The following is a 24,522-nucleotide window of genomic DNA, read 5'->3' as shown; positions in this document are numbered from 1 at the left end:
TAAGTAGCATCAATGATTAAGGAAATACTCCTGCTCAAGACTGAATTCTTCCTAAAAGACATTAGGAACTTAGTAGACTTTTTTACTGAATTCACTCTAGATAGACCTATGAAACACATGACTTGTGTTTCAGACCATGAGTGCAGTTGCTGCCTCAGTATCTTCATTTAAATTGATCCCCTTCAACCTGGTTAGGTAATGGCTCCCAATTCACACTAAATGCACTGTTTTTTTCCAAATTAACAAAAAGAAAAATACATTTTTTTGCCTTTTTCAAGGAGATGCCAAGGAGAAAAGAAGTTAAATACCTTTTTTGCCATCCTTGAATCATGCATTTTTTCCTTGATATGTCTCTCACACTGTACTATCTCCTCTCAGACTTTTCTGTATTCCTCTTCTAGCTACTTTTAGTCTTCCTTAAGAAGAAAGTTGCACTATCTCTTTTTCTAGTAGAACAATGGCCTTTCCTAATTTTGCTAAATATCAGCATAACATTGCCAAAAATGCACCTCTTTCATCTGGTTTCCCCAATTGGCCTTCATTGTTCTGTGTTTATTTAGTCTTTCCCTGTTCTAATAATCCATCCATTTAACATTAACATATGTTAAACATGCCATTGTTTAACAAAAGGCTAAGAAATTCATGGTAATGGTGGCAGAAAAAATGGGAAGGATTGAATGGATTCAGGGGTAGAAGCAATGGCAGGAACAACTCATTAATCCATTTGGCTCGTGGAACTACACTTCCTGGCTTTCCTTTGGGTAGAGCAGTTGGGGTCACTGTTTTGCTGATTTGCCTTCTCCCTTTCAGTAATGCGGGCAGGACAGGAGCACCCATTCTTGTCAAATGTGCCCAATAAAAGGAAAAAAAAAAAAGATAAGCACCAATATATAACCTCATCTATGAGTACTGCCAGGGTGCAATATTGTACTGAAGTATAACAGGACAGCTAAATACTAAATTGAATAATAAGAAACAATTGACCAATCCACTTCAGTTCATGTTGCAAATGTTCTCTTATATATGCACTAATACCAGTCAACGGCCATTTTATGAGGAATGGCCTTCTTAGCTTTTCCTATTAGCAAGCCCTAACATCTGCAAGTTGCAATATATTTTTACTGTAATTTGGTTACTATGGTGATGAGGGATAGCAACAAATTCACCAAAGATGCTTTGAATGTCCTCTGATGCTGAAGAGAAGTGAAAAATATGTCCTAAAAGATAGATCCAATTCATTTTGCCTTATGGGAACAACTATTTCCAATGAACTGAGTGACAAAAAAGAAATTGTGTTTTGACCCTTTTTCTGCTAATGGGAATGTCTTGTATAGTGTTTGTTGCATCAGCTGTTCTGGTATATAATAGAGACAGAATGTGAAATTTGGATCTCCTGGTAAATGTTGTTCCACATATTTACAGTTGCACTATATAGCTAGTCTGTTGGTAAGGAAATTATTAGAGGCTCACATACTTATCTATTAATTGGTTTAGAATGAATTAGCTATGTTTACTTTGCAGTTTACACTTCTGAGTTAAAAGTATTCTGTTTACCATTTCAAAAGTCTACATCTTTTGTAAAGTATAATTTATTTTTTTATGAATGTCTATTTTTAATTCAGTTGATTCAAGTGACTAACAAAATGTGGAATCAATACATACTACAACTTCAGAATAGTTTTATTATGAAGTTAGAGTTGTTGCTACATCAAATTATTGAAAAATGTGTCTGATGTAATCTCTAAGTATGTGTTAGGAAGGTGGTTTAAATCAGAGTACCAAAGTACAAGATATGTAAAAAGCATACTTGCTACATAAATTTCCAGAAGTAAATGGAAGTAAATTCTTAGCTGCTATAATTCTGCTGTATCTTTGATGTTGCACAATTTAAAAGAGTTAATTGTCCAAAATACTTAGGCAGTTCATAACTGTTGAGGCACGCAGGCAGATTTCTAAACCCCTGCCTGGGGTTACAATAACTGAAGAGAACATGGCAAACTACTGGACATAACATGAGAAGTTGCTGAGCTTAACAAATAACTGAGTGAGTGGCTGACAAAAGTTACAGATAACACCATAAGCGATGAATGGATTTCACAGACGGTTAAGGGAGAATTTTTTGAGACAGGAAAACTTCACAGATAATTAAAGGGGTAGAATTGGGGACATTTTGTGGATCATTTTCTTGCAAGGCCAACAGAGCCCGGGTAACCATATCAGTAATCCCACATAAAGTCAAGATTATCTAGGTAACCATATCAGAAATACTGAATTTGTGTATGGAGGTGACAAAACGGGGGCCAATGGGGCCAAACACTTAGGTAAGGGTTGTTTATCCAGGGGAAGAAAAAGGTGGAGAAGGGTAGGGTTCAAGGTGGACAGGAGAAGTACAAATATGGGAAAATGCAGAGAAAAGGTGATAAAAGGGCTGGCTGAGTGTAAACGGGCTGATGCTCATTGTGCTTCTCTGGCTGAGCCTGCATCTGATCACTGCAGTCTCTTTTCTTTCCTACTTCTGTGTTACCACCCTTCCTCGTGGGCAGGGGTGGGCTTTTAAGCTGGACCAGCCAGCAAGTAGAATGATAGCCAGATCTGGACTGACTCAAGGCCTGAGCCTGCAAGTTGGCAAAAGGTTCAGGGTCTGGTTATGGACATCAAACAGACTTAAAACCTATGCTGATATCTGAGGAATCCATTAATGTGGGTTTATTTGTGCATTTAGAAAATGAGCGAGTGTGTATGTTCACTGGTGAACTTCAATACTGACTACCCAGAGAGGAGGAAAAAGTTTGAGCCATCATTGCTGTTCCTGCTCATTTGAGTGCTGTTAGCGTTTATGTGCGGGGAAAGATACTGCTCTTCACGTTGATCCGTGTGGGCACTGTGTCTGTATTGTGTGTGTGAGTGACTGTGTGTGCACCGACTGAGAGTACATTCAGCTTCGCTACCGGCTGGATCTATAAATAGGAATGGAACAACCTCTTCAGTCTGAAATTCCACTGGATTCAGCTTCCCTTAATAATAACCGCTGCAAGAGAGATGTGCAGTGACCATTCAGTGTCTTCTGGGACTATGGTTCCAGTTCTCCTCCTCCTTTTGTTACAGATAAGTTTAGTCACTCCCACATATTTCTACCATGTTTATTCACCAAAACAAACAAAATACACAGGAATATTTTAAGTTCTTTGCTTTTAAATGGTGACAAGGTAATATTTACAGACAGCACATCAAGAAGCCTCATTCACTCAAACACTCCCTAATTTTTTATGTTTATTTCTTTTAGGTCCATTTTGTGAGGAACCTGGTGATCCTTGTGCATCTCAGCCATGCCTGAATGGGGGCATATGTCAATATAGTCAGTCTGGATATGTTTGTGATTGTCCTGCTGGTTTTCTCGGTCACAATTGTGAAATTGATATCAATGAATGTTCTTCAAAGCCATGTCAGAACAGAGGTACATGTATCAATTTGCCAAATGTGAGTATAAACTTCAGAGAACCCTATTTGAACATAGAATCACAGAATCACAGAACAGTTTGGGTTGGAAGGGACCTGAAAGACCATCTAGTTCCAGTCTCCCTGCCATGGGCAGGGACACCTTCCACCAGACCAGGTTGCTCCAAGCCCCATCCAGCCTGGCCTTGAACACTGCCAGGGATGGGGCAGCCACAACTTCTCTGGCAAATCTGTTCCAGTGTCTCACCACACTTATAGTAAAGAATGTCTTCCTTTAATCTAAATCTACCCTCTTTTATTTTAAAACCATTATTCCTTGCACTATCACTACAGGCCCTGATAAAAAAGCCTCTCTCCAGCTTTCTTATAAGCCCCCTTTAAGTGTTGAAAGGCCTTAATAATATTTTAAGAGTCTTCTTTTCTCCAGGCTGAACAACCCCAATTCCCCCAGCCTTTCTCTATAGCCTTTTTTGTGGCCCTCCTCTGGGCTCGCTCCAATAGGTCCATGTCTTGTGCTGGGATCTCCAGAGCTGAACGCAGTACTTCAGGTGGGGTCTCATGAGAGCAGAGTAGAGGGGCAGAATCACCTCCCTTGACCCGCTGGCCTCGCTTCTTTTTATGCAGCCCAGGATACAATTGGCTTTCTGGGTTGCAAAGGCATGTTGCTAGCTCATATCCAATTTTTCATCCACCAATATCACCAAGTCCTTCTCCACAGGGCTGTTCTTAATGCATTCATCATCCAGTCTGTACTGGTACTGGTGATTACGCTGAGCCAGGTGCAGGACCTCACACTTGGCCTTGTCGAACTCATGAGGTTCACACGGGCCCACTGCTCAAACCTGTCAAGGTCCCTCTGGATGGCATCCCTTCCCTCCAGAGAATCAACTGCACCACTCAGCTTGGAGTCATCCACAAACTTGCTGAGGGTGCACTCAATCCCACTGTCTATGTCATTAATAAAGATAATGAACAGTACTGGTCCCAGTACGGGCCCATGAGGGATACCACTTGTTGTTTGGACACTGAGCTGTTGATCGCAACTCTTTGGAAATGGCCATTCAGTCAATTCCTTACCCGTTGTATAGTCCATCCATCAAACCCGTATCCCTCCAAGTTTGCAACAAGGACGTTGCATGGGACAATCTCAAAGCCTTACAGAATCAAGGTAGATGGCATCAGTTGCTCTTCCCTTATCCATCAGTGCAGTCACTCCATCGTAGAAAGCCACCAGATTAGTCAGGCATGATTTGCCCTTTATGAAACCATGTTGGCTGTTTCTAATCACCTCCCTGTTATCCATGTGCTTTGACATAGCTTCCAGGAGGATCTCTTCCATGAAAGTGCCAAAAATTTTAATTCTAATGTAAATTTTTAGATTAGCTTTGTATGCTTCTTGAAGAAACACAGCATTGTCTGAATGTGTAGTGTTTCTAATATTTCTACACTTAAAAAGCCCAAATTCCACATTTTCAGTTCAGTTGCTTGGTGGTCACTTAAGGAACTATTAGTGTTGTTTCATTTTTTTCTCTCTCTAATAAAATCTTCTGATGTAAAACATGATACATAAGTCATCTTTATTAACTAGTGGTTGTTTCCTATTCTTGATTTTGCTGTGGTATCTGTTTTTAATTCCTTTTTTTTCCCTTTCTTTTTTCTTTTTGTAAAATAGAATAAACTCATGCAGACTTACAGAGGTTTGATAATAGAGTCATATCTGGTCTTATTTCAAAGTGCATTGTTGATGTTCTTTCAGTAGCATGACTATTGCAAATAGCAGTGATTACACAGAACCAAAATAATGAAAGATTTCAAAAGCTCAGTTATCACATACTAGTAAGACATACTCACTCACAGAGAGAGAAAAAAAAGACATCTAAATTGATGAACACATTGATAGATTTCTAAATTATGCAATCTGTCTAAATATTTTGTCTAGTAAATATACTAGCACATACTATTTTGTACAATCATTTCTATAGACAGATGCAGTAGTTTGTTTCACACATATAGAAATCTCTCCATAGATGTTAAAAAAAGTTCCCTGATCATGCCTTTAAGACCGATTCTAAAGAAACACCTGAACACTTCCAATTTCACTGGGGGAACAAACCTCTCTATATTTTTCCTTCACTTTCTGACATCAAAAGGCCTATAAAGAACATTACTTTATGTAGAAAAATGAGGGTGAGAGTGTCAGCTCTAAGAAATATTCTGGTTTGTAAAATAACTTACAGTTCCTACTGTGTAAGTTATGGACTGCAGTAACTGACAGATGTCTTTCACCATCACAGAGAAGCATAGTCTCTGTGCTTCATATTGAAGGGGAAAATGGATACACACCATTTTCTTTCCTACTCTAGTTAGTGAATACTGTTTGCTATCTGATGTACCTTGTGCACCGTTACTGTTTGATAGATGCAAACGTTACATTGGAACAAATTCAGAAACGAGGAAAAACCTTAAATGAATTATAAAGCTCCTTCTCCATTCAGTTATGAAATCACAAAGCCAGCCAAATTTAGAGCTGGTGTGTTTCCAGCTAGCAAACCTGACTCTGGTATAATCTGTGCTGGAAGGCCTATTCCACTTGTCCTAAATTATGTTTGTAACCTATTTGGGGCTAGGACTGCTTTTTGTTCTGTCTTTGTAGACTGTTTAATGTGATGAAACCCTGTCCTATTTAGGGTCTCTATAGTAATGGAAGTAAACACTAATTTCTGTATTGCCTTGGGTACAACAAATAATTATTTCTAATTTCCTTCTCTTCTATAGGATGTGGCATGTATCTGTCTGCCAATATTCACTGGCAAGTTCTGTGAGAGAATACTGAATCCCTGTGAATTATTGCCTTGCTTAAATAATGCAACTTGTGTAGCTCAACAGCAGAACTATAACTGCCGGTAAGATTAGAAATTAATTTATTTCAGTACTTTGTTGGATCACTTGATGATATCCCACTGATTGCAGAAAGAAAAGACATCATCAGTCACACAGAAAACAGAAAACTACAAACTTTTCTTTTAACAATTTTTAATTTATTTTTGGTGCTCTACTGAGTTAGTCTTCTTGAAAACTCCTGAAGTACTACAAAAAGATTTAAAACATTTAAGGAGTTATAAATTGTTTCGTCATTAATTTTGTAAGATAAAATATATAAATTCTGACACATTGATGAAAGTGAGATAATTATACTACATGTACCACTCCCATTCAGGGTGTATGATGTTTATGTTGTTTCTGAAAGGATAAGACAACTCATTTGATTTCTAATTCACAGACATGCATTAGTAGGTCTTAGATTTATCCTTAAAGCAGCATGGTAAAAAGTGCTTTATTCAGAAAGACCATGCTAAAAAATTATCCATTTGAAAATAACAGAAGTGACCCAGTATATAATTTCATTCCATTTAAATAGCTTTTTAGATAGTTTCTTACACCACTAAGGAGCACAATTTGTCCGCTTCCCATTTGCTTGGCTTTTATCTGGCTGCCTGAAGTAAGTTCTGCTAAGCATTACTGAAGTGCAGTAAACAACTTTCAAATTTTAGGATATTCATAAAAGCAGAAAATTGAAAGCTGTGATACACAAAAGCCTGAAAACACATTATGAATGAACTTAGAAATTGCAAATACATAACAGAAGTATGGAACATAAAGTTACAGTCCATCAGAAAAGATTCAGTTGAGAAGTCTGGAAATTAAAATATAAGTAGAACTATGTTTACAGTTTTCCTAAAGAAGAAAAAAAGACAATTTTTTTTATACTTATACCTAAATACATATATACATACATACACACACATACAAACACATACACAGAGTTAGATCTTCCCATATAGATATGTATAACACAGAACAACAGTGTTATCATTTATTTTCCAATAGTTTAAACCAAGATATAAGCTACTAATAATTTACTATTATATAGCCAGTCTTTTACACAGTATGTTGGTACATAAGTTAGTATGAAATGATGCCTGAAGTTTACATTTTAAAAAATGCATAGCATGAACAATTAATACAAGATGTAGATTGCCTTTCTTTTTAAAAAAAAAATAAAAAAAAAAATCCTGGCCCTGTGTACAACGTAGATTGAATAGTTTATAATTTCACAAAGCACTGGTAGAAATAGTCTGTACCATGAACCTCATTGTACCATGGAAATTGGTTAATAAAAATAGCTATGGAAAGGCATGGTGATTTAACAGTCTTTCCACTGATACACTATGTGAGAATAAGAGTGGAAGTCATTAGATAAGTATAACAGAAAGTAAAAATGGACAATTAACAACCCATTTATATTGATTATCAAGAGAATCACTTAAGTTGTGTGGTAAGGCTAGGTACTAGAGGTTTTAGTTTGGGGCTCAGATGGTACAATCCTGTTTACTACTAATATCAAGTGTTAAGATCCTATTAATATCACTGGTGCTTAGATTTTACTTTTAATATTTGTGTATTATTCATGTATTCAGTTTTGCTACCTGTAAAATACACATTTGACAAGACAGGCAAGACACATTTGTGGAGAGCTACTTTGAGGAATGGCATAGGTTATAATCTTATTATTTTTAACACTGAGAGCATTCTAAAAAAGGGGCAATAACATCCTAGAGAGAACACTCTAAATAGAGTAATGAAGAGTACATCCTTCAACTTGGTACAACATCGAGTGCTTGGCCCTGTACATACTCTTTAAGCAAAAACTTTGGATAGTGTTCAATCCACACAGTTTTCCCTAGCATCCAAGCTGCACACCAGATGCACCTTGGTGAAGGAGAAGAAGAACTCCAGAAAGTCACCCATCTCTTCCAAAGCGAAATATCCAGGACAGGTGAGATGAAGCATCTTCTGGAGGTTCCCAATTTTCTCTCAACAGAGGTACAGAGAAAGCCTGGACTGCTGTCTCAAACCAGATACTAAACCTGCAGACTTTTAATGTTTGATAAATATGGCAGCATTGGAAGCTGGTTTCAATAGAATTGCAGAACAGCCCAGGTTGGAAGAGACCTCAAAAGGTCATCTGGTCCAACCTTTCGTGGGGAAGGGAGTTTAGGTGAGGTTATCTCGCACCCTGTCCAATCGCATATCGAAAATCTCCAGTATTCAGCCTTGGTTTTGCCATTCAGTCCCTGAAGGCTCCAGTTAGTGATTGCAACATTTGTTAGTGTTTATTGTTAATAAATTGAAAATTATTTCCTCATTTTTTGTGAAAGTAAAATCAGGTTTTTACCACTTAATCCCAAATATTTAATAAATGAAAGTTTTGTGTATATTTACGCCTGTATACTTGGAAGGAGGCATATAGGTGAGAGAAAGCATTTTGAGGGAGCATGAATCACATACTTTTCACAAGGAGACCAGATTCGGTAATTTGGTTGTGAGAGCTGCAGTCTCACCAATGTCAGAGTGCTGAAATGGAGAGGAGGTGCCGACCTCTAGACAGGGCCAACAGTTCAGCAGGTTTTACTCTTTTTAGGATTCAAAATTCTCTTTGTCAATTTATGCCTTGCATTAGCTACTTGAATAACAGAGGATTTCAGCAGACCTACAGGAGCAGTAGCTTAACCGTTCCAGTTTTATTAAGTCACAGACTTGGAATCTTTCTGTCTGTGAGTCATGTTTTAACTCAATTTATCCAAAGGAAACCTACCGTTAACTGTGTTGCTGTACTCAGGAGGTTTGGAGCTGCTCATTAAAAGTTTTAAGTGGAGGTTTTGTTTCATTTTTTGGTAATCATTGTCAAATACTGCAGGTTATGACTATGTCAAGTTACTCCACAAAAAACTGCCTGTTTCATTTGGTGTAATACCACTGCCTGACCCATGTTTATAGCATTTTAACATTTTAAATAAATATAATGGTGTTTAGCTCACATACATATACAAATTCAAATGATGGCTTTTTACTCCTTTTTGTTTTGCTTTGCTTGCCCCTATTTTGTGCATTCTCCTTATATTCATCACAAGCTCAGCTTCTATCTACTTACCTTTTCTTTTTTGAGAAAGCAGTTGTTTTCCATTCTAAACATATAACCAAACAGACTCAATTTAATTTTCTCCACTTCAGTTATGATGTATGACTATCTTGTATCCTAATTCCATCCTTTCAGTCTTGATATCATATACAACTTTGTGCTAAGAATCTAATAGTAGCATTTTTTCTTAAATGTCAAAATTTAAGGTGAATTCAAATAGGCAGTGAACAAGGATATCCATCACAATAAATTTTGATTGTTTACTTTCTATCTTCTTCTATATCCGTGTTCTTTAGGACAATAAAAAGTCACAAAAAGTGGGAAAGAGTGTTCTGAGAAAATTTGTTCTGTTAGTGTCATCTTTGGAACTTTACTGTCAACTTTCTTGCTGTTAATTTACTCTTACCTTCTCTGATATTGGTATGCCTATTGTAAAACAACAATAAAAACAGAAATAAGAAAAATGAGGAAATATAAAAATTAGAATAAGAAGCTTCAAAAATTGGCTTACTAAATTATCTATTTTAAGAAACCATCAGACATTACCTAAATAAATTGAACCAAGAAAGCTAGGAGCTCTTTCACCTGATTTCAGATCATGGGTAAAAACAAATCAATAAAACAAATGTTGTAATTGAGTTGCTCTGATTTGGTTTTAAGTGTTATTTAAAAAATGGAATCATAACAAAAGATACAAAAACTTTTTTTTTTTTTTACTTTATGTTCCTTTTATATATAAACATAACATATGGATGAATGGTGCTATAATATAAAGGACAATGAATATGCTGTTGATATGAGTAGCTTTGTTTAGACAGAAAAATAAGTATGTAACTACCTAATATCTTTGAACATGCTGAAATAAAAGCAGTTAAGTATTATGAAAAACTCCTTTTAACCACAATAAGTGAACCGGAAACTTGTTAAGAATAAACTTTGCAAGAATTTTGATTCCAAGTACTTGAAATGGTAGCAGTGTAATTATAGGATTTACATACAGTAATTTTTTCAAGAGGAGGGTGAGAATTATGTAGTCCATTGCTACTTGCACAGAGTGTCCTCCTGTGGACAGGGATTATGTATCTATCAAAACACAAAAGAGAGTTTTTGCAGTCTGGATTTTACTTTTTGCACATTTTGAGCAAGATATAAATATTCAGATATTTTTCTACACTGTTCCAAGAAATGTCTACAGTTCCTTTTACCATGGAAGAGTTACCCACAGCTCCATTGGCATCAAATGGAACTAAAAAACTGTCATAAAAATAGAATGCTGGTTTTCTCCTTTAAAGAAAATACCAAATTACAATTAAGCAAACACAAAACAAACCATGCCTTGTTCTCTCCCTAGATTCCTTACATTGTTCCTTACATACCTAAGCATGTCATTATTGACTACTCTTTGTTAATCATTAGTAGTGATTGATGCTAACTACATTAAACCTCATTTATCATCTTATTTCTAATTTTTTTCTCTGATGGTTTAATTGACCCATCCTTTCTAATAAATTTCAGAAATCCCATTTATAGCTTTTTATTAAATATTACCCCATTTTAGATGGTTTTTTTGTTTCTGGAAGATTATAGGAAGTATTGATATGAAAATGCTTTAATCAATGAAAAAAATTGGAGAAGTAAGAATATCCAGAATCATGCAACTGACTTTTAATTGCTTGAAAACATGTTCTGTTTATTTTAAATAATATATGAGATCTGTTTTGTTACTGCAAGAACACTATTTAATAGAATTATGGAACATAATTAAATACAATTAACTTTTAAAGTGCAAGTCCTCTAAAATACACTGGTGTATTTGCAGCTGCATGCCAGGATTCACTGGAAAGAACTGTGAGGAAGTAATTGACTACTGCAGGCTGCTCAGCATCAACTGTCTGAATGAAGGATTGTGTCTTAATGTAATTGGAGGATTCACTGTAAGTAATTTAATACATGTTAAACTAATTCAGTGCTCCAAAGTATAAAAGCTTCAGACAAGCAGAACTTGAAATGCGTTCATTACTCTAAGAGACAAGAGGGACATACATTTATGTGTTTTATTTATTTAAATCAATAACACAAGGATGATTCACTTGGGTAATATGGATTTTTTTATTACTTTTCTACTGAGACTGTGTTTTGTACTATATCAAGTAATAGAACTGAAGAGTATTTTTATAGTAAAAAGAACGCATAACTAATTGTGGTCCAGTGCTATTATCCACACCGATGATAATCACAGCTATGTTGCAGCCTTTAAAAATACATTGCTTGAATTGAGAACATCTGTTGCCATTGTTTTAACCAGAATCAAACTAGTAATCTAAACATAAGCACATTTAAACTTAATACAAACTTAAAAGTTTGATGATGAAACTACAGTGCAGTGAGGTTGATTCCAACTGACAATTTGAAAAAAAGTAATTCTGCTTGTTTTACCTCTCAAAATAGCTCCTGAAAATGTTGAGCAAGATCCATCACATACCAAGATTCTTCTGGCCGTAGCTTGTCAAAAAAAGGAAATAGTAGTTTCTCCAATGGCAGTAATTGGGAACAACTTAAAGGTTACTCTGAGCAACCACTCATTCTGCAAATAACAGGAGATGATCACAGAATCACAGAATGGTTGAGGTTGGAAAGGACCTCTGGAGGTCATCTTGTCCACCACTCTGCACAAGCAGGGCCACCTAGAGCCATTTATCTAGTCCCAGTCCACTTTACCTGTTTGGGTCTTCAGACAAAACGTGTTAGGATTACTCTTACTCCTTCCTTCAGGGAGTAGGAAGAGTCGTCTACGCTGTAAGAGAAGGAGAGCGGGAATGGAGGGTGACAGCGAGGCTGGCAGGGACAGTGTCCTCACTACCGAAGGGCACAATCCCTCAATACCCCCAAGAACAGAGCAGATCCACAGATTCAGCCAAAGGTCCAGTCACCACCAGACAAGTCCATTGTGATGAAGCAGTCGTGCGGTCAAGCTGGGTAGTGAAGTCAACAGATTAGAACCAGCAAGATACAAAGCTGGGTACAGGCGTACTGACAAAACGGCTCTGGGAAGGATCTAGCGCAAAGGCCTGAGCTTCAATGCAGCTCACGAGTAAATGGCTGGAAGTGTGGACATCTCAGAGGCGAGTTCTGTTTCACAGTAGGGTGTTCCAAAGGGACAGTGCTGGGCCGCACCAGAGCTCACCCTGAACACAGGCAGTTAAACCCGCGGGAGAGGGGGAAGAGGTCCCCAAGGAAGAGTGCAGAGAAAGATGATTATAGGCTGCTCAGGCCAGCTAGAGCCTGTTGATGCATTCAAGGTCCTGACAGTTTCTCTGAATATTCCTTGTGTGTAATTACTCCTTCAGTCTAAATATCATCACCTTTCTTGTAGTCACAAACGCTAAGGAGGTGTTGATAACTTTCTCCCCAAGGCTTTCCACCTGACTCCTTGTGTTTGCTCATGTTCCTTGAGTCCTACCTGATCTGAAAACTGCTATATACAGGTGACCAAGAATTATTTCTCCTATTTACTAATGGGAACAAAGGAAAAAAAAAGATTCCAGTCCTTTGTTCAAAGTGGCCAGCCCGTATTTTTCCACCTTGTTCTGTGTGCACATTCTAAGTTAAATACTGTTGTGGACTTTTCAAGTCTCACTAAGAATTAAATTCATAGCACTGTTGACTGTATTACTGAAATTAATTACTGCATCTTGTCCTTTCCCTTAGTCCCTGATCTTAATTGCCAGGAGCAGCTGTTTAGGTAGACCTGTTACTTATACAAATACTTGCACTTCCACAGATATGTAATCAGATCTATAAGAGATCTGTAACAAGAATTTTATTTAAGAGCATGATAAGTTAGTGAAGAAAATACATGTAAACTATAATTTCAGAAATTAATGAATACTGTATTACTGAAAGAAATATGCATGTTGTATCTGCCAAATTCTTAATTCTGACGAAAATTGTTTAAAAATTTGTGTTTTAAGAACATTTATTAATTCTACCTGTAAATATATATTAACTAGAGCAATAGTATATAAAAGGACTTTAACACAAAATCTGAGGTTGTTTACAAAATATTGCATATTAGTGATTTATGCTAATAGAGTACCAAAACATCCATACTTAGAAGAACATAATTCTTGCTTTGTTGAGTATACTATTTATAATATACCCACAGAAGAATAAAATAGATCACAAGGAATTCTCTCTGAGAATTTGCCTCTCCTTATTATTGATAGCAGATGAAACAAACACTGAGCCCAGTTCTGCTGCACTGAAATAAAGGGGTTCATGAAAAGATATATTGATTTAAAAATGATTGTGTCTCCCAGTTAACTTACCTACATAGTAGAAATATTAGATTCCAAACAGAAACATTGCTTTTAGCTCTTTTCAGCTACTTATATCAAGCAATAGCAAAAATTACAGTATAACAATTAGAATGCAAAAGCGATATAATTAATCAGTGAGTACAATGTGTATGACATATGCAGACATCAAAGTGAATACTAACCAAACACAAAAAGAAATTAAAACCCGAAGTTTTAGGAAAGCAAACAAAAATTGGGTCCCAAGTTTTTGTGTAGTTAGTAAGTGCGCTAACATTTACTTCTAGACTCAAGCAAAATAGGTGTATAACAGTAAATGTTTTCATAAAATAATCCTCAAAAATACACTTCCATGACCAGTATAAGATGTGATTCTTTCCTAGCAGACATTGAGTTAGACTGTAAGACGGAGCTAAATGACCTGGCACAGTAAAGGTTGGATTTTTTTGTTTAAACATCGATGCCTACGGAAGTGAATGGGATGGTATAGTACCTGATAGAAAGCTAGTATGACTGGCCTTTGGGATTGACAAATACAATTGAACAGACTAGGGGAGGAAAGCATGAAGAATACTAAAGAGTCAGATACAACTTACTGGAATTTTTGTTGAAAATATACATTATACTGAACCACAATTGAAAATCATTGTCCTTTTCCTCAACGGTCTGTGGTGTGGCATCTTTATTTGGAAGATAAGCGGCTGTACATCAGCCATAGGTTAACTTCTCTTTGAAGACACAAACAACTATGGATTCTGTCCAGCCCTTTTTTTGCTTCTCTTAGTTGTAACTTTCTTGATCATAAATCATTTTTTCCCCATAGAAAATATGTATTTTCAGTATTATCAGAAAATCAAATACTGATGAGTAATTTGAGAATTCCAGCTGAGAGAAATTTGGCTGTTAGATTATTTTTTCTTTACAAAAGCAGATTTGGAAGTACTGAAGCATTCGATGCATTTGTATAAGCGGCACTAAGCAGTCCATGTAAAAAAAAAATAATCCAGAACAAAATAATTTTTAAAAAATCAGAGTGTTGAATCTTGAAATCTAATTTTAAAATTTATTTTTGTTTTGAAATTAATCTCTAGTTTCATTTCAAAGGGTAGTAAATACTTAGAATTGAAACAATGGGGGGGGGGGTTCAGTATTGCTGTAACAGTTACTGGCACAAGTCCTTGATCACTAATTAGTATTAATTATAAGTAATTGTAATATTAATAGTTAGTCTGCTAACAATTATTATATTCAGTAATTTACTGTATGTTTCTAAAATAATTTCTGCCTCTATTAAGAAATCCCTCTGACTAGTGTGTATTAACTTTATGCTAGATAATAATGCTTAGTTATAGGAAGCATTTACTGATGACGCTGTGTCAGATAAACATGGGAATTGTTACTTCACAGGAAATGGAGCTTCTCTTTACATTTCATATTCTCATATTTCATATTTTTATATCTCAATTCTCATGCCTCATATTTCAGAGGACAGCTGTAGTAGTAACAAATAATTTCCTTTGTTCTTTCCATTGTTGCCCATCATCCTGGGAACCAAAGTCATGAAGTATATATTGAGATAGGATTTATCAATAGAAAAATAATGTGTAGTTGCATAATTAATTCCATTTAACATAGCTTAATGAAAACAGATCATACCAGACAAAGCAGATTTAATGAGATAATTTGACAGATAGTGATGGAGAAATAGTCTCTGCTGCAAGTCACTCATTAAGCAAAATAAATCATTTAATGGAGCAAGTTCAGTTCTAAGGAAAAAAAAATCTAGATCTTGATGACACTTTAATGGGTATAGTCAGTTAGATGTGTTGACACAGGAAAGTTGTTTTGTTTCCAAATAGTTGCATGTTCTGCTTTTTGTAGCACGCATACCATACGTCCCCCACCCATCCAGATGAAGCAGAAGATACCACAGTTTGTGTAGCTAGATGTTCATGTTATGGCCAACTGCCAAGATGGCTGTAAAAGACCTAGAACTCTGTCTAAGGTAAATTTGGGGGTTTTTTTATTATTAGAAAAAGTGAAAACTGATTAAAATATTATTACTACATTATTGGGCTTATAGGCGTGAAGATCTGTGAAGTAGTTATTCTAAGGTAAGATTGCAGCCTTGCTTCAGTTTAAGAAATCTGGATATCATTTGGACATGTCATTTTAACAGGTGACAAATACATTGTTTGAACATTACAGATCTTCCTCCTTCAAAACATACTGCTATGTAAAATTCTATTATATACTATTGATTTGTCAATTATTGCAAGAACCCTGCTATTGAATTTCTCCTGTTTTGCAGCTGCAATGTTGGAATCTCTTTTTTAAATCTATATAATCACTGTTAAACTTCTGAAGAAAATATAATATAGCTTATTTTTGTTTGTTATCCATCACATAGGAAAATTTTTAATTAATACTGTACTGATTTGGCAACTTTATTCTATACACCTCCACCTACTCAGTATTAGAAGAGAGGGGCCACTGTTTTAAGGAAAAAAATAAATTAAAACAGGTTTAACATAAACCATACTTTTACAGTTACTAAAGTGTGAACCAATCGCAGTTTCCAGAAGTTTATTCAACAAAACTATTAATCTGCATCATTTTGACAATATGATAACCTGCTTCTTAAAAATATTTTTTTTTAAATCTGCCCACAGAGACACATTCCAATAGACATTTCTATTTTCTTGGAAACTTTTATTTTTCTTAAATGGATTTTATAAATGAAAAGTTAGTGTTCTTAATTTGCAGTCGATAGTATTTCCTCAGTGTTTTTAATCTGAGAGTCTAAAACAATTTAGGGCTACAGGTATCTGTTATCCTTATCTTTACATGAAGACAGGGAAAAGAGGAACAATTCCCAAAGAACAGCTGACAGGGAAGAAAGAGCTGTTGTTTCTTTTGTGCTAATCGGACTGGTGCCACATGCTAACCACCCAGGGGCATGTAGTAGTTTGGGTAGACTTCTCCCAGTGAATTAGAATGGCTCTAGCAAAGCCTCTGGCACAAGGAGACTGGGCAGTAAAGGCAGGTAAAGAGGGCATCACCTGGGGAGGTAAAGCTTTCCTCGAGGTCCCAAGGTAGAATCAGGTACCTAACTATTTACCCACAGCAAGTGGCTTAGATTGAGGCAAAAAGATTTATTTTTGCTTAAAATCCCCTGTTTTTTCCTGGATCATTAGTATTAAAGTAAAAAAAAAAAAAAAAAATCAAAGATACTGAAAAAATATAATCAACTAATTTAGTACAAATTATGAGAATAACAGAACTGTCAATTATTGAATTTTGGAAGCCCAGAAAGAAGTGCAGTTTCTAAAACACAAGAGTGGGAAAGTCAAGACTACGAAGACTGTCAAGTTTCTGACATACCATCTGTCTTTACTTTCTAGAAAGAAACCACTGAATTGCATAAAATTTACAGAACTCACAGGCCAGTTATGATTACCTACAGAAGTACATTTGAGGGAGAAGAAGGTGCAGCCCTACAGCAGTTGCAAGCAGGCAATTTGGAATAGCTACACGCTCTTTCCAGTTTCTGCTCTGCCACACACTTCGTATGGAAGGGCATGCAGATTAAAAACACATCCCACTTTTTGCAGGGTGTAAAAATGCTCATTTGTAGCATTTTTTTTGCCTAACACCTCCTTACTATGTTACGAGCAACTATCTTTCAACTTACATAGTCTGCACAGCGTATCCAAGTCTATTTTGTCAATATGCCTTTCTCCCATCATCCTGACAAACCACTGATTCGTGCAACGTTATGTGCTTACAGCTAACAAAGGAATTGAGTTATATAGACACAAAAAGCTGAAGCTAAAAGATTAAGCGAAAGCAGTGCCGTTGTAAGGTCCATTTCCATTTGCCTGCACTACACTTGAGACAAGGACTAAGGAAATTATACTTATTGCCTGAATAGCAGGGCTGCGTTGGCAAGCAAATAAAAGCTAGAGCAGCGTTAAAGAGACAATCATCTATATTATCATTCTGGGTTTTACAATTACACCTACTGTTGGCCATTCAAAGCAAATATTTAAATTTTCTTTCAGAAGCTGTACTGACACCTGAATGTGAAATTTTATCTTGGAATCCCTGTCAGTGGATGTCCTGGTGCCTTCCAAAAGAGCAGCAGGAATTGCTGCCGATTTCTGGCTAGTGTTCATGCAGTGCAGTGGAAGGAGACTGTGCTGTTAAGGGGGAGTGAAGCTAAGGAAAAGTACCGGTTTTAACTTCTCTGACTAAATTGCAGAATATGTGTTCTGTAAACATCAGGTGTTTGTATAGGCCTGGGTAACAGTGATTAATGAAAACATGTACCAACATGCATACCTTTCAGAGAACTGTTCTCCAGTCACTCAATTTTTGCTTTCTTATATGGATATGCATTTAATAGCGTATATCAAGTAGTATGATCCACTGTAACAGGACAGAAAAATTAATATAATAGAAAAGATTGGTATCTAAAATCTTGCCCTTGCAGATGGCTCTGTGACTGTTTATGTTACATTCTTTTGATCCTTTTCCTCACAACCCTATATCAAAGCCATAGCTGTTATAGTTGGAGTTTTATGGTGAACCTGAGATATTTCAACAACAAAGTGTGAACCCAGAGGATATATGGTTGATAAAGTAAAACTGCGAGTACAAATGAACAATCAGTAACACCATGGGTCACATCATTATAGTTTAAGTTAAAAAATCTGCAAATACGTGCTGCCCAAAGATTATCGTGCTCTCTGGCAAAGCAGAAGAGGCTCGTATATGAACACAAAGAACTGCCTTCACCAAAGCCAATATGTTCCTTCTGGGGGAACGAGGGAGAGAGGAGGGAACCTCTCTTTCTCCTGTGTTTTCTCCGCATGTCAGAAAGCTGGTATGTGGTACGCATTCGGCAGAACTCGTGCAGAAATGACAGCCGGGCGGAGAAAGCTCCACGTTTCATCCCCAGCCAGCTGAGGTTTGCCCTGGTGGGTGCAGAACCAGACCCGTCAGCCAGCTGCCAGGCTGGGAATCAATCTGCTGCTTTTCCGAAGAGTGGCGAGCAGTGCCAAGGCCCGCGGTTCTCCCCGCGCCAGCCTCAACAGCCTCTCTGGAAACTCCGGGACCACCGCTCCCCTTTGCCACTTCGTCAGGTCTCCCCTGAGGAGCCGCGCTCTGTCCTAACGCTCTTCGGTAATACTTTATGCCCAGAAGTCTGGTTGAATTTATAACCCAGAAGTAAAGCACCTCTATGCGGAATTAGCAATAATCGCCAGAACTGAGCTACATCAGTCACGCTGCTTAGGTCTCATAGCCCCAAGAAGGCTTCAGACTTATCCTTAGAGCAGCCATTTCTATTTGTTGCATGAGAGGAGAAATAAGTTCTAGATAACATATCCAGAATTAAGAGGAAGCATAGCTGAGAGAAAACCTTACCTTGTTTAACAGATGCAGTTCTTTTAAAAAAAGCCACGAGGACTCTTTGAAAGCCCTCTGCACTGTATCAATGAACATTTGTTTTCTGAGTATAAAAAAGCCGTAAGGAAACAAACATTTAATATATTTGGCAAACTATATATTAAAGCAGTTGGTTGGAGTGATAAAATTGTTATGAATATTTATAACAGCTCTACTAGCAATGCTAGAAGCAATGAAAATTGGCACTGCAAAATCTACTGCTCTCAGATGCAACTTTTATACTTATGTACAACATATAAAATAGATGATTGTCATTTTCCTTTTAAAAAAAATCTAGAGTCTTTCCTACTGTTTTCTCCCCATGGACTATCCGAGCAATATAGTCTCATCTCTGTGAAGCCACTTTGCCACCATCATTAATTCCACTGATGTCTCTCCCGTATTTGTCCTTCCAGCTGCCTGTTCAAACAGCAGTAGTTCAAAGTCAGATACTTCCATTAGGGGCTACTTTTGCACAAGTTAATTAGTCCATTTTCTTCCACACTGTAGCAGTAATTCTACAGAGTTCACATAAATTTTGAAATGTCCTATACAGTTTTGTGCTTCTTCGGTGTTTACTTTGAACTTTATTGAAACAACCTTTCCCTGCTTTTCTTATTGTATTGAAATAAACAGCATCAAAGCACCCTATGTGCTTTCATATGTGCTGTTAAGTATCCCTGAGCAGTACAGAAGTTAATGAACAGTAGAAATCTTCATGTAATAAACTACACGTCCTGATTTCCAAGAGTTAATTTAAATGAAAAATATTTAGGTAAAGCTCTAATCATGCAATACCTTTACATATCTTTATACAATGTATCTTAATTGATCTACTAGAACAGCATATAATTAATTATAAATAGACAGTAAGATACACCAGAAATAACCAAAAAGAATGTTTTGTTTCATTTTTAAACAAAACTTCTGAGAAGATGACATGGTCATTTTAACCCATTGTCAGTAAATAAAAGCATAAGTCAGCAAAAATACTGAAAAATGAAATACACAAAATTGATAAACATTACAGTGAAAGATGTGCTACATGATCAATATGAAACATTGGTTTTATTGATAAAATGCAATGCCATTTCTATGAATTGTATGCAGAGGAAAAATAATTAGATGATTTTGAGATGGTGAAATTTCCAGAAGTTTAAAACAGCACGTGTTACAGTAGTATGTTACGTAAATTTGGAAGCAGACAAAAAAAAAAAAATCAGTAAATAATTGTACCTTTTTTCTTTTTTTTTCAGTATATTTTGCAAGATAATAATTTAATTCTTAAAAAAAAAAAAAAAAAAGATGTTCACTCCATGTAATGACAGATATAGTAAGTTAGGACCAACTCATTTTCTCTTTTTAAGCTAAAAAATTCACTCACGTGCCCTGGTGTTTTGTAGGCTAATGAATCAATGTTGTAAAGTTTTAAGACCTTAGCTGTTACAGGCATGGCAGAATTTATTGACAGCTATAGAATTATCCTCATTTTCATTTTCATTTTTGTACACAGTTTGAAGGAAAAATATTGTAACTTTCCCTTTCATAAAAAGACTTGTATTGCAATTGGAAGAAGTGATTAAAAGATCTCCCCAAATAAGTTCCTCAATTGAGTTCACTAAGTAGCAACATGTTTGTTAACTATGAACTAAATTTCCATATGGTCATTGCAGTTATTAACTTCCCACTTTGAGTGGCTTCTACAGCTTCTCTTAGGAAAGCATTTTACATATAGGAAAATTGTAAGCAGAAATTTTTTTTCTGGTATTAATCTAAGGATTTTTTTTCTTTATTTTAACAACTTTTCTAGCTGCATCAACATAGAAAAATAAAAATACTCTTCCTTTTTTTGTCATTTGGCCAAAGAGCATGTACTAATTTCTTTAAATCTTTTGTCATAAACTAGTCACTCAAGTTCCTAATGTTGAGAATACCTATGGAAAAAATTGAGAAATTTGTGGAATGAGTGGGGAGGGGGGAAAAAAAGGAAGAAAATCTGAGGATAGGAAAAAACATAAGAGAACATGTAAGACAAAACAAAAACTGCAAGCATTCATACTCCATTTGCTCTCTAAATTTTGGGTTGAGTTGGGGTTTTCTCCGTGTACTTTAAAAGTAGCAGAGAAGTCTATACACACCAACATCCTTATTTTGCGCGTCATCTTACCAGGCAATTGAAAACTGATAAGGCAAAAAAAAAAGGTTATTGTACCACTTTTCAACAAAACTATCAGGATGCTGTTGGGGTGATCTCAATTCAGCTTAAAAAAAATTACTTCATGTTGGTGGAAAGTGCTGGCTTAAGCTTCCCTAAGACTTGTCCTTTAATTATCCTCAGAACAATTCAGGTATAATCTGGAAATAGTGATTTAATTCCTGAATGCTGTCTTGCCAGTAATACGTTTCACCCCAGGTGCAGAAAAGCCACTTTGCTAGATGAAAAGTAAATGTAGTTTTCACAACAATTCCATCTCTGAGAACAGATTTTTTAAGTGAACATGTATCCACTAGGAAGAGGGTTAAACTTCAGTGAACTTATTTGAAGAAGCTCTTTCTTGCAGAATGTACTTAATAAGATATTTGAAGAAAGAAAATACTAGTTAAAGAGTTTTAACCAGTAAATAGTAATGTTTAGTGACTGAGGAGATAAAAGGTTGAGTCTAGTCAATGAGAATTTCCAAATAAATACTGTACCTATGAAAAGCAATCATAAAAGAGAAGCTATCCTATAAATCCCATTTTTAGAGGTACAGCAGCAGAAAAAAAATGAGACAAGGATAATGTAAGCCCACTGCTGAATGAGGTGGCTGACATTCAGTGCCTTTGCTCTGGTTTTTACTTGCAATATCTGCTTTCAAGTTGCCCAAGTCCCTATGCTGAGTGACAAAATTTAGAGGAAAGAAGTACTATCAATGACAGAGGAATGCCAAATTAAGAATTACTTAGGCAAAGAGGGTATTTATATATATATGTCCAAAGGGCTCAACTAGACAAGATCCTGAGCAATCAGCTTGGACTGTAAAGTTGACTTGCTCTGAGCAACCAGCTTGGACTGTAAAGTTGACTTGCTCTGAGCAAGGAGTAGGACTATACGACCTCCAAAGGTCTGTTTCACCCTAAATTATCCTGGGATTCTATGGATGTAAACTATATTGACATACAGAAAAAAATCATATTTTTATAGGTTTTTTGGGGGGAAGCTTTGTATACTGAACGACAAAGGTAGACGTACCCATAGATACAGTTACCTCAAACGTATCACCTTGTTTTTACGTTTTTGTAGTAGTGTCAAATGTAACCAAACATAACATCAGGGACGAGGACAGTACATAGGGAGTGGCAGATGTTTCTGGAGATTAAGGGGAATGAAATCTGGAAATGGCAGAGTTGTGTATGGGTATTGTCACAACAGAAAGATGCAGGGATAGGAATTTGGAAAATGGGGACTAAGGAATATACAGCTGGCAGAGAACATTATGTTCTTCCAGGCCCTGGGAAGGTAAGTCACACTAATTCTGTTGCATAACATGCTCCTCATATCTGGGTCACTCAGGAGATGACAGCCCACTTCAGCTATCTGCTGTTTCACTAGTTTAACTCAGAGATTCGCAATGTGGAATTCCCATCACTGCAGTTCTCTTAAAGGCTTCGCTTAGCCACCTGAATACTGTTCATTTTTACAAAACATGTATATTAGTTAGTGTGATGGGTTGACCCTGGCTGGATGCCAGGTGCCCACCAAAGCCGTTCTATCACTCCCCCATCCTCAGCTGGACAGGGGAGAGAAAAATATAACAAAAAACTTGCGGGTCGAGATGAGGACAGGAGAGATCATTCACTAATTACCATCACGGGCGAAACAGACTCAGCTTAGGGAAAATTAGCTCAATTTATTACAAATCAGCCAGAGTAAGGTAAATGAGAAATAAAACGAAATCTCAGAACACCTTCCCTCCACCCATCCCTTCTTCCCGGGCACAACTTCACTCCCGGATTTCTCCACCAAGCTCCCCCAGCAGCACAAGGGGGACAGGGATGGGGTTTATGGTCATCACATGTTATTTTCTGCCGCTTCACCTCCTCAGGGCGAGGGCTTATCACACTCTTCCCCTGCTCCAGCGTGGGGTCCCACCCACGGGAGATAGTCCTCCACGAACTTTCTCCAACGTGGGCCATTCCCACGGGCTGCAGTTCTTCACGAACTGCTCCAGCATGGGTCCTTTCCACGGTGTGTGGTCCTTCAGGAGCACACTGCTCCAGCGTGGGTCCCCCACGGGGTCACAAGTCCTGCCAGAAAACCTGCTCCATGGGCTCCTCTCTCCACAGATCCACAGGTCCTGCCAGGAACCTGCTCCAGCGCAGGGTTCCCACGGGGTCACAGCCTCCTTCGGGAACCCACCTGCTCCGGCGTGGGGTCCTCCACGGGCTGCAGGTGGATATCTGCCCCACCGTGGACCTCCCTGGACTGCAGGGGGACAGCCTGCCTCACCAGGGTCTTCACCACGGGCTGCAGGGGAATCTTCGCTCCGGCGCCTGGAGCATCTCCTCCCCCTCCTTCTGCACTGACCTTGGTGTCCACAGGCTTGTTTCTCTTACATGTTCTCACTCCTCTCTCCGGTGGCTGTTTTCTTCCGCATCCCAACTTTTTTTCCTTCTTAAAAATGTTATCACAGAGGCGTTACCACTATCACTGATTGGCTCAGCTTTGGCCGGCGGCAGGTCCGTCTTAGAGCCGGCTGATATGGGCTCGCTCTCTCTCGAACACAGGGGAAGCTTCCAGCAGCTTCTTACAGGAGCCACCCCTGTAACCCCCCCCTGCTACCAAAACCTTGCCACATAAAACCAATACAGTTAGGGAATCAGAGATCACTGTAATGGAAATGTTTAGAAGACTGATAGGTCGGGTCAGTTTTAAACTTTGAAACAAAATTTTATTGAATTAATTTGTAAACAGCATACTTCATGCTAACAATTTTTACACGTTGTTAGTCATTCTCACTACACCTACATACTGTTATTCTGTAACACTGACATTGTAAAATATCTGTGATTGTACAATACTATGGAGTTGATGGCATATAGTTAGTGCTGATGGCTATGGTCCTTGGTGGTCCTTAGTTCCCAAGGTCAAGGTAATCTTGTCCTTTGGAAACTTTTTGTTACTTGTATGAGGTGCAACTACACCCATCTCTGTCCCTTTGGTGGTCACATTGTCCACATACTCATGTAAAATGCGTATACATTGTGCCTGGCTACATCCTCCAGTGTTCTAAAATACTTTTATGCTACTATGGCCATACTGTTCTATTCCCCTTGTAA

At 37.2% G+C, this 24,522-nt stretch overlaps 1 protein-coding gene across 1 annotated transcript in view; it reads left to right on the top strand.

Annotated features, from left to right (window-relative positions):
• EYS (eyes shut homolog) overlaps positions 1 to 24,522 on the top strand; it is a 938,397-nt gene that overhangs the window by 174,347 nt on the left and 739,528 nt on the right. The window contains exons 4-6 of the mRNA XM_069804576.1: positions 3,284 to 3,477; positions 6,232 to 6,359; positions 11,256 to 11,370. Coding sequence (XP_069660677.1) covers positions 3,284 to 3,477; positions 6,232 to 6,359; positions 11,256 to 11,370 — 437 coding nt within the window. The remainder of the gene's footprint in view (positions 1 to 3,283; positions 3,478 to 6,231; positions 6,360 to 11,255; positions 11,371 to 24,522) is intronic.

The sequence above is a fragment of the Haliaeetus albicilla genome, chromosome 17 (assembly GCF_947461875.1).
Source record: "Haliaeetus albicilla chromosome 17, bHalAlb1.1, whole genome shotgun sequence".
NCBI lineage: Eukaryota > Metazoa > Chordata > Aves > Accipitriformes > Accipitridae > Haliaeetus > Haliaeetus albicilla.
Note: the sequence above shows the minus strand (reverse complement) of the source record. Positions and strands in the feature narration are given on the sequence as shown.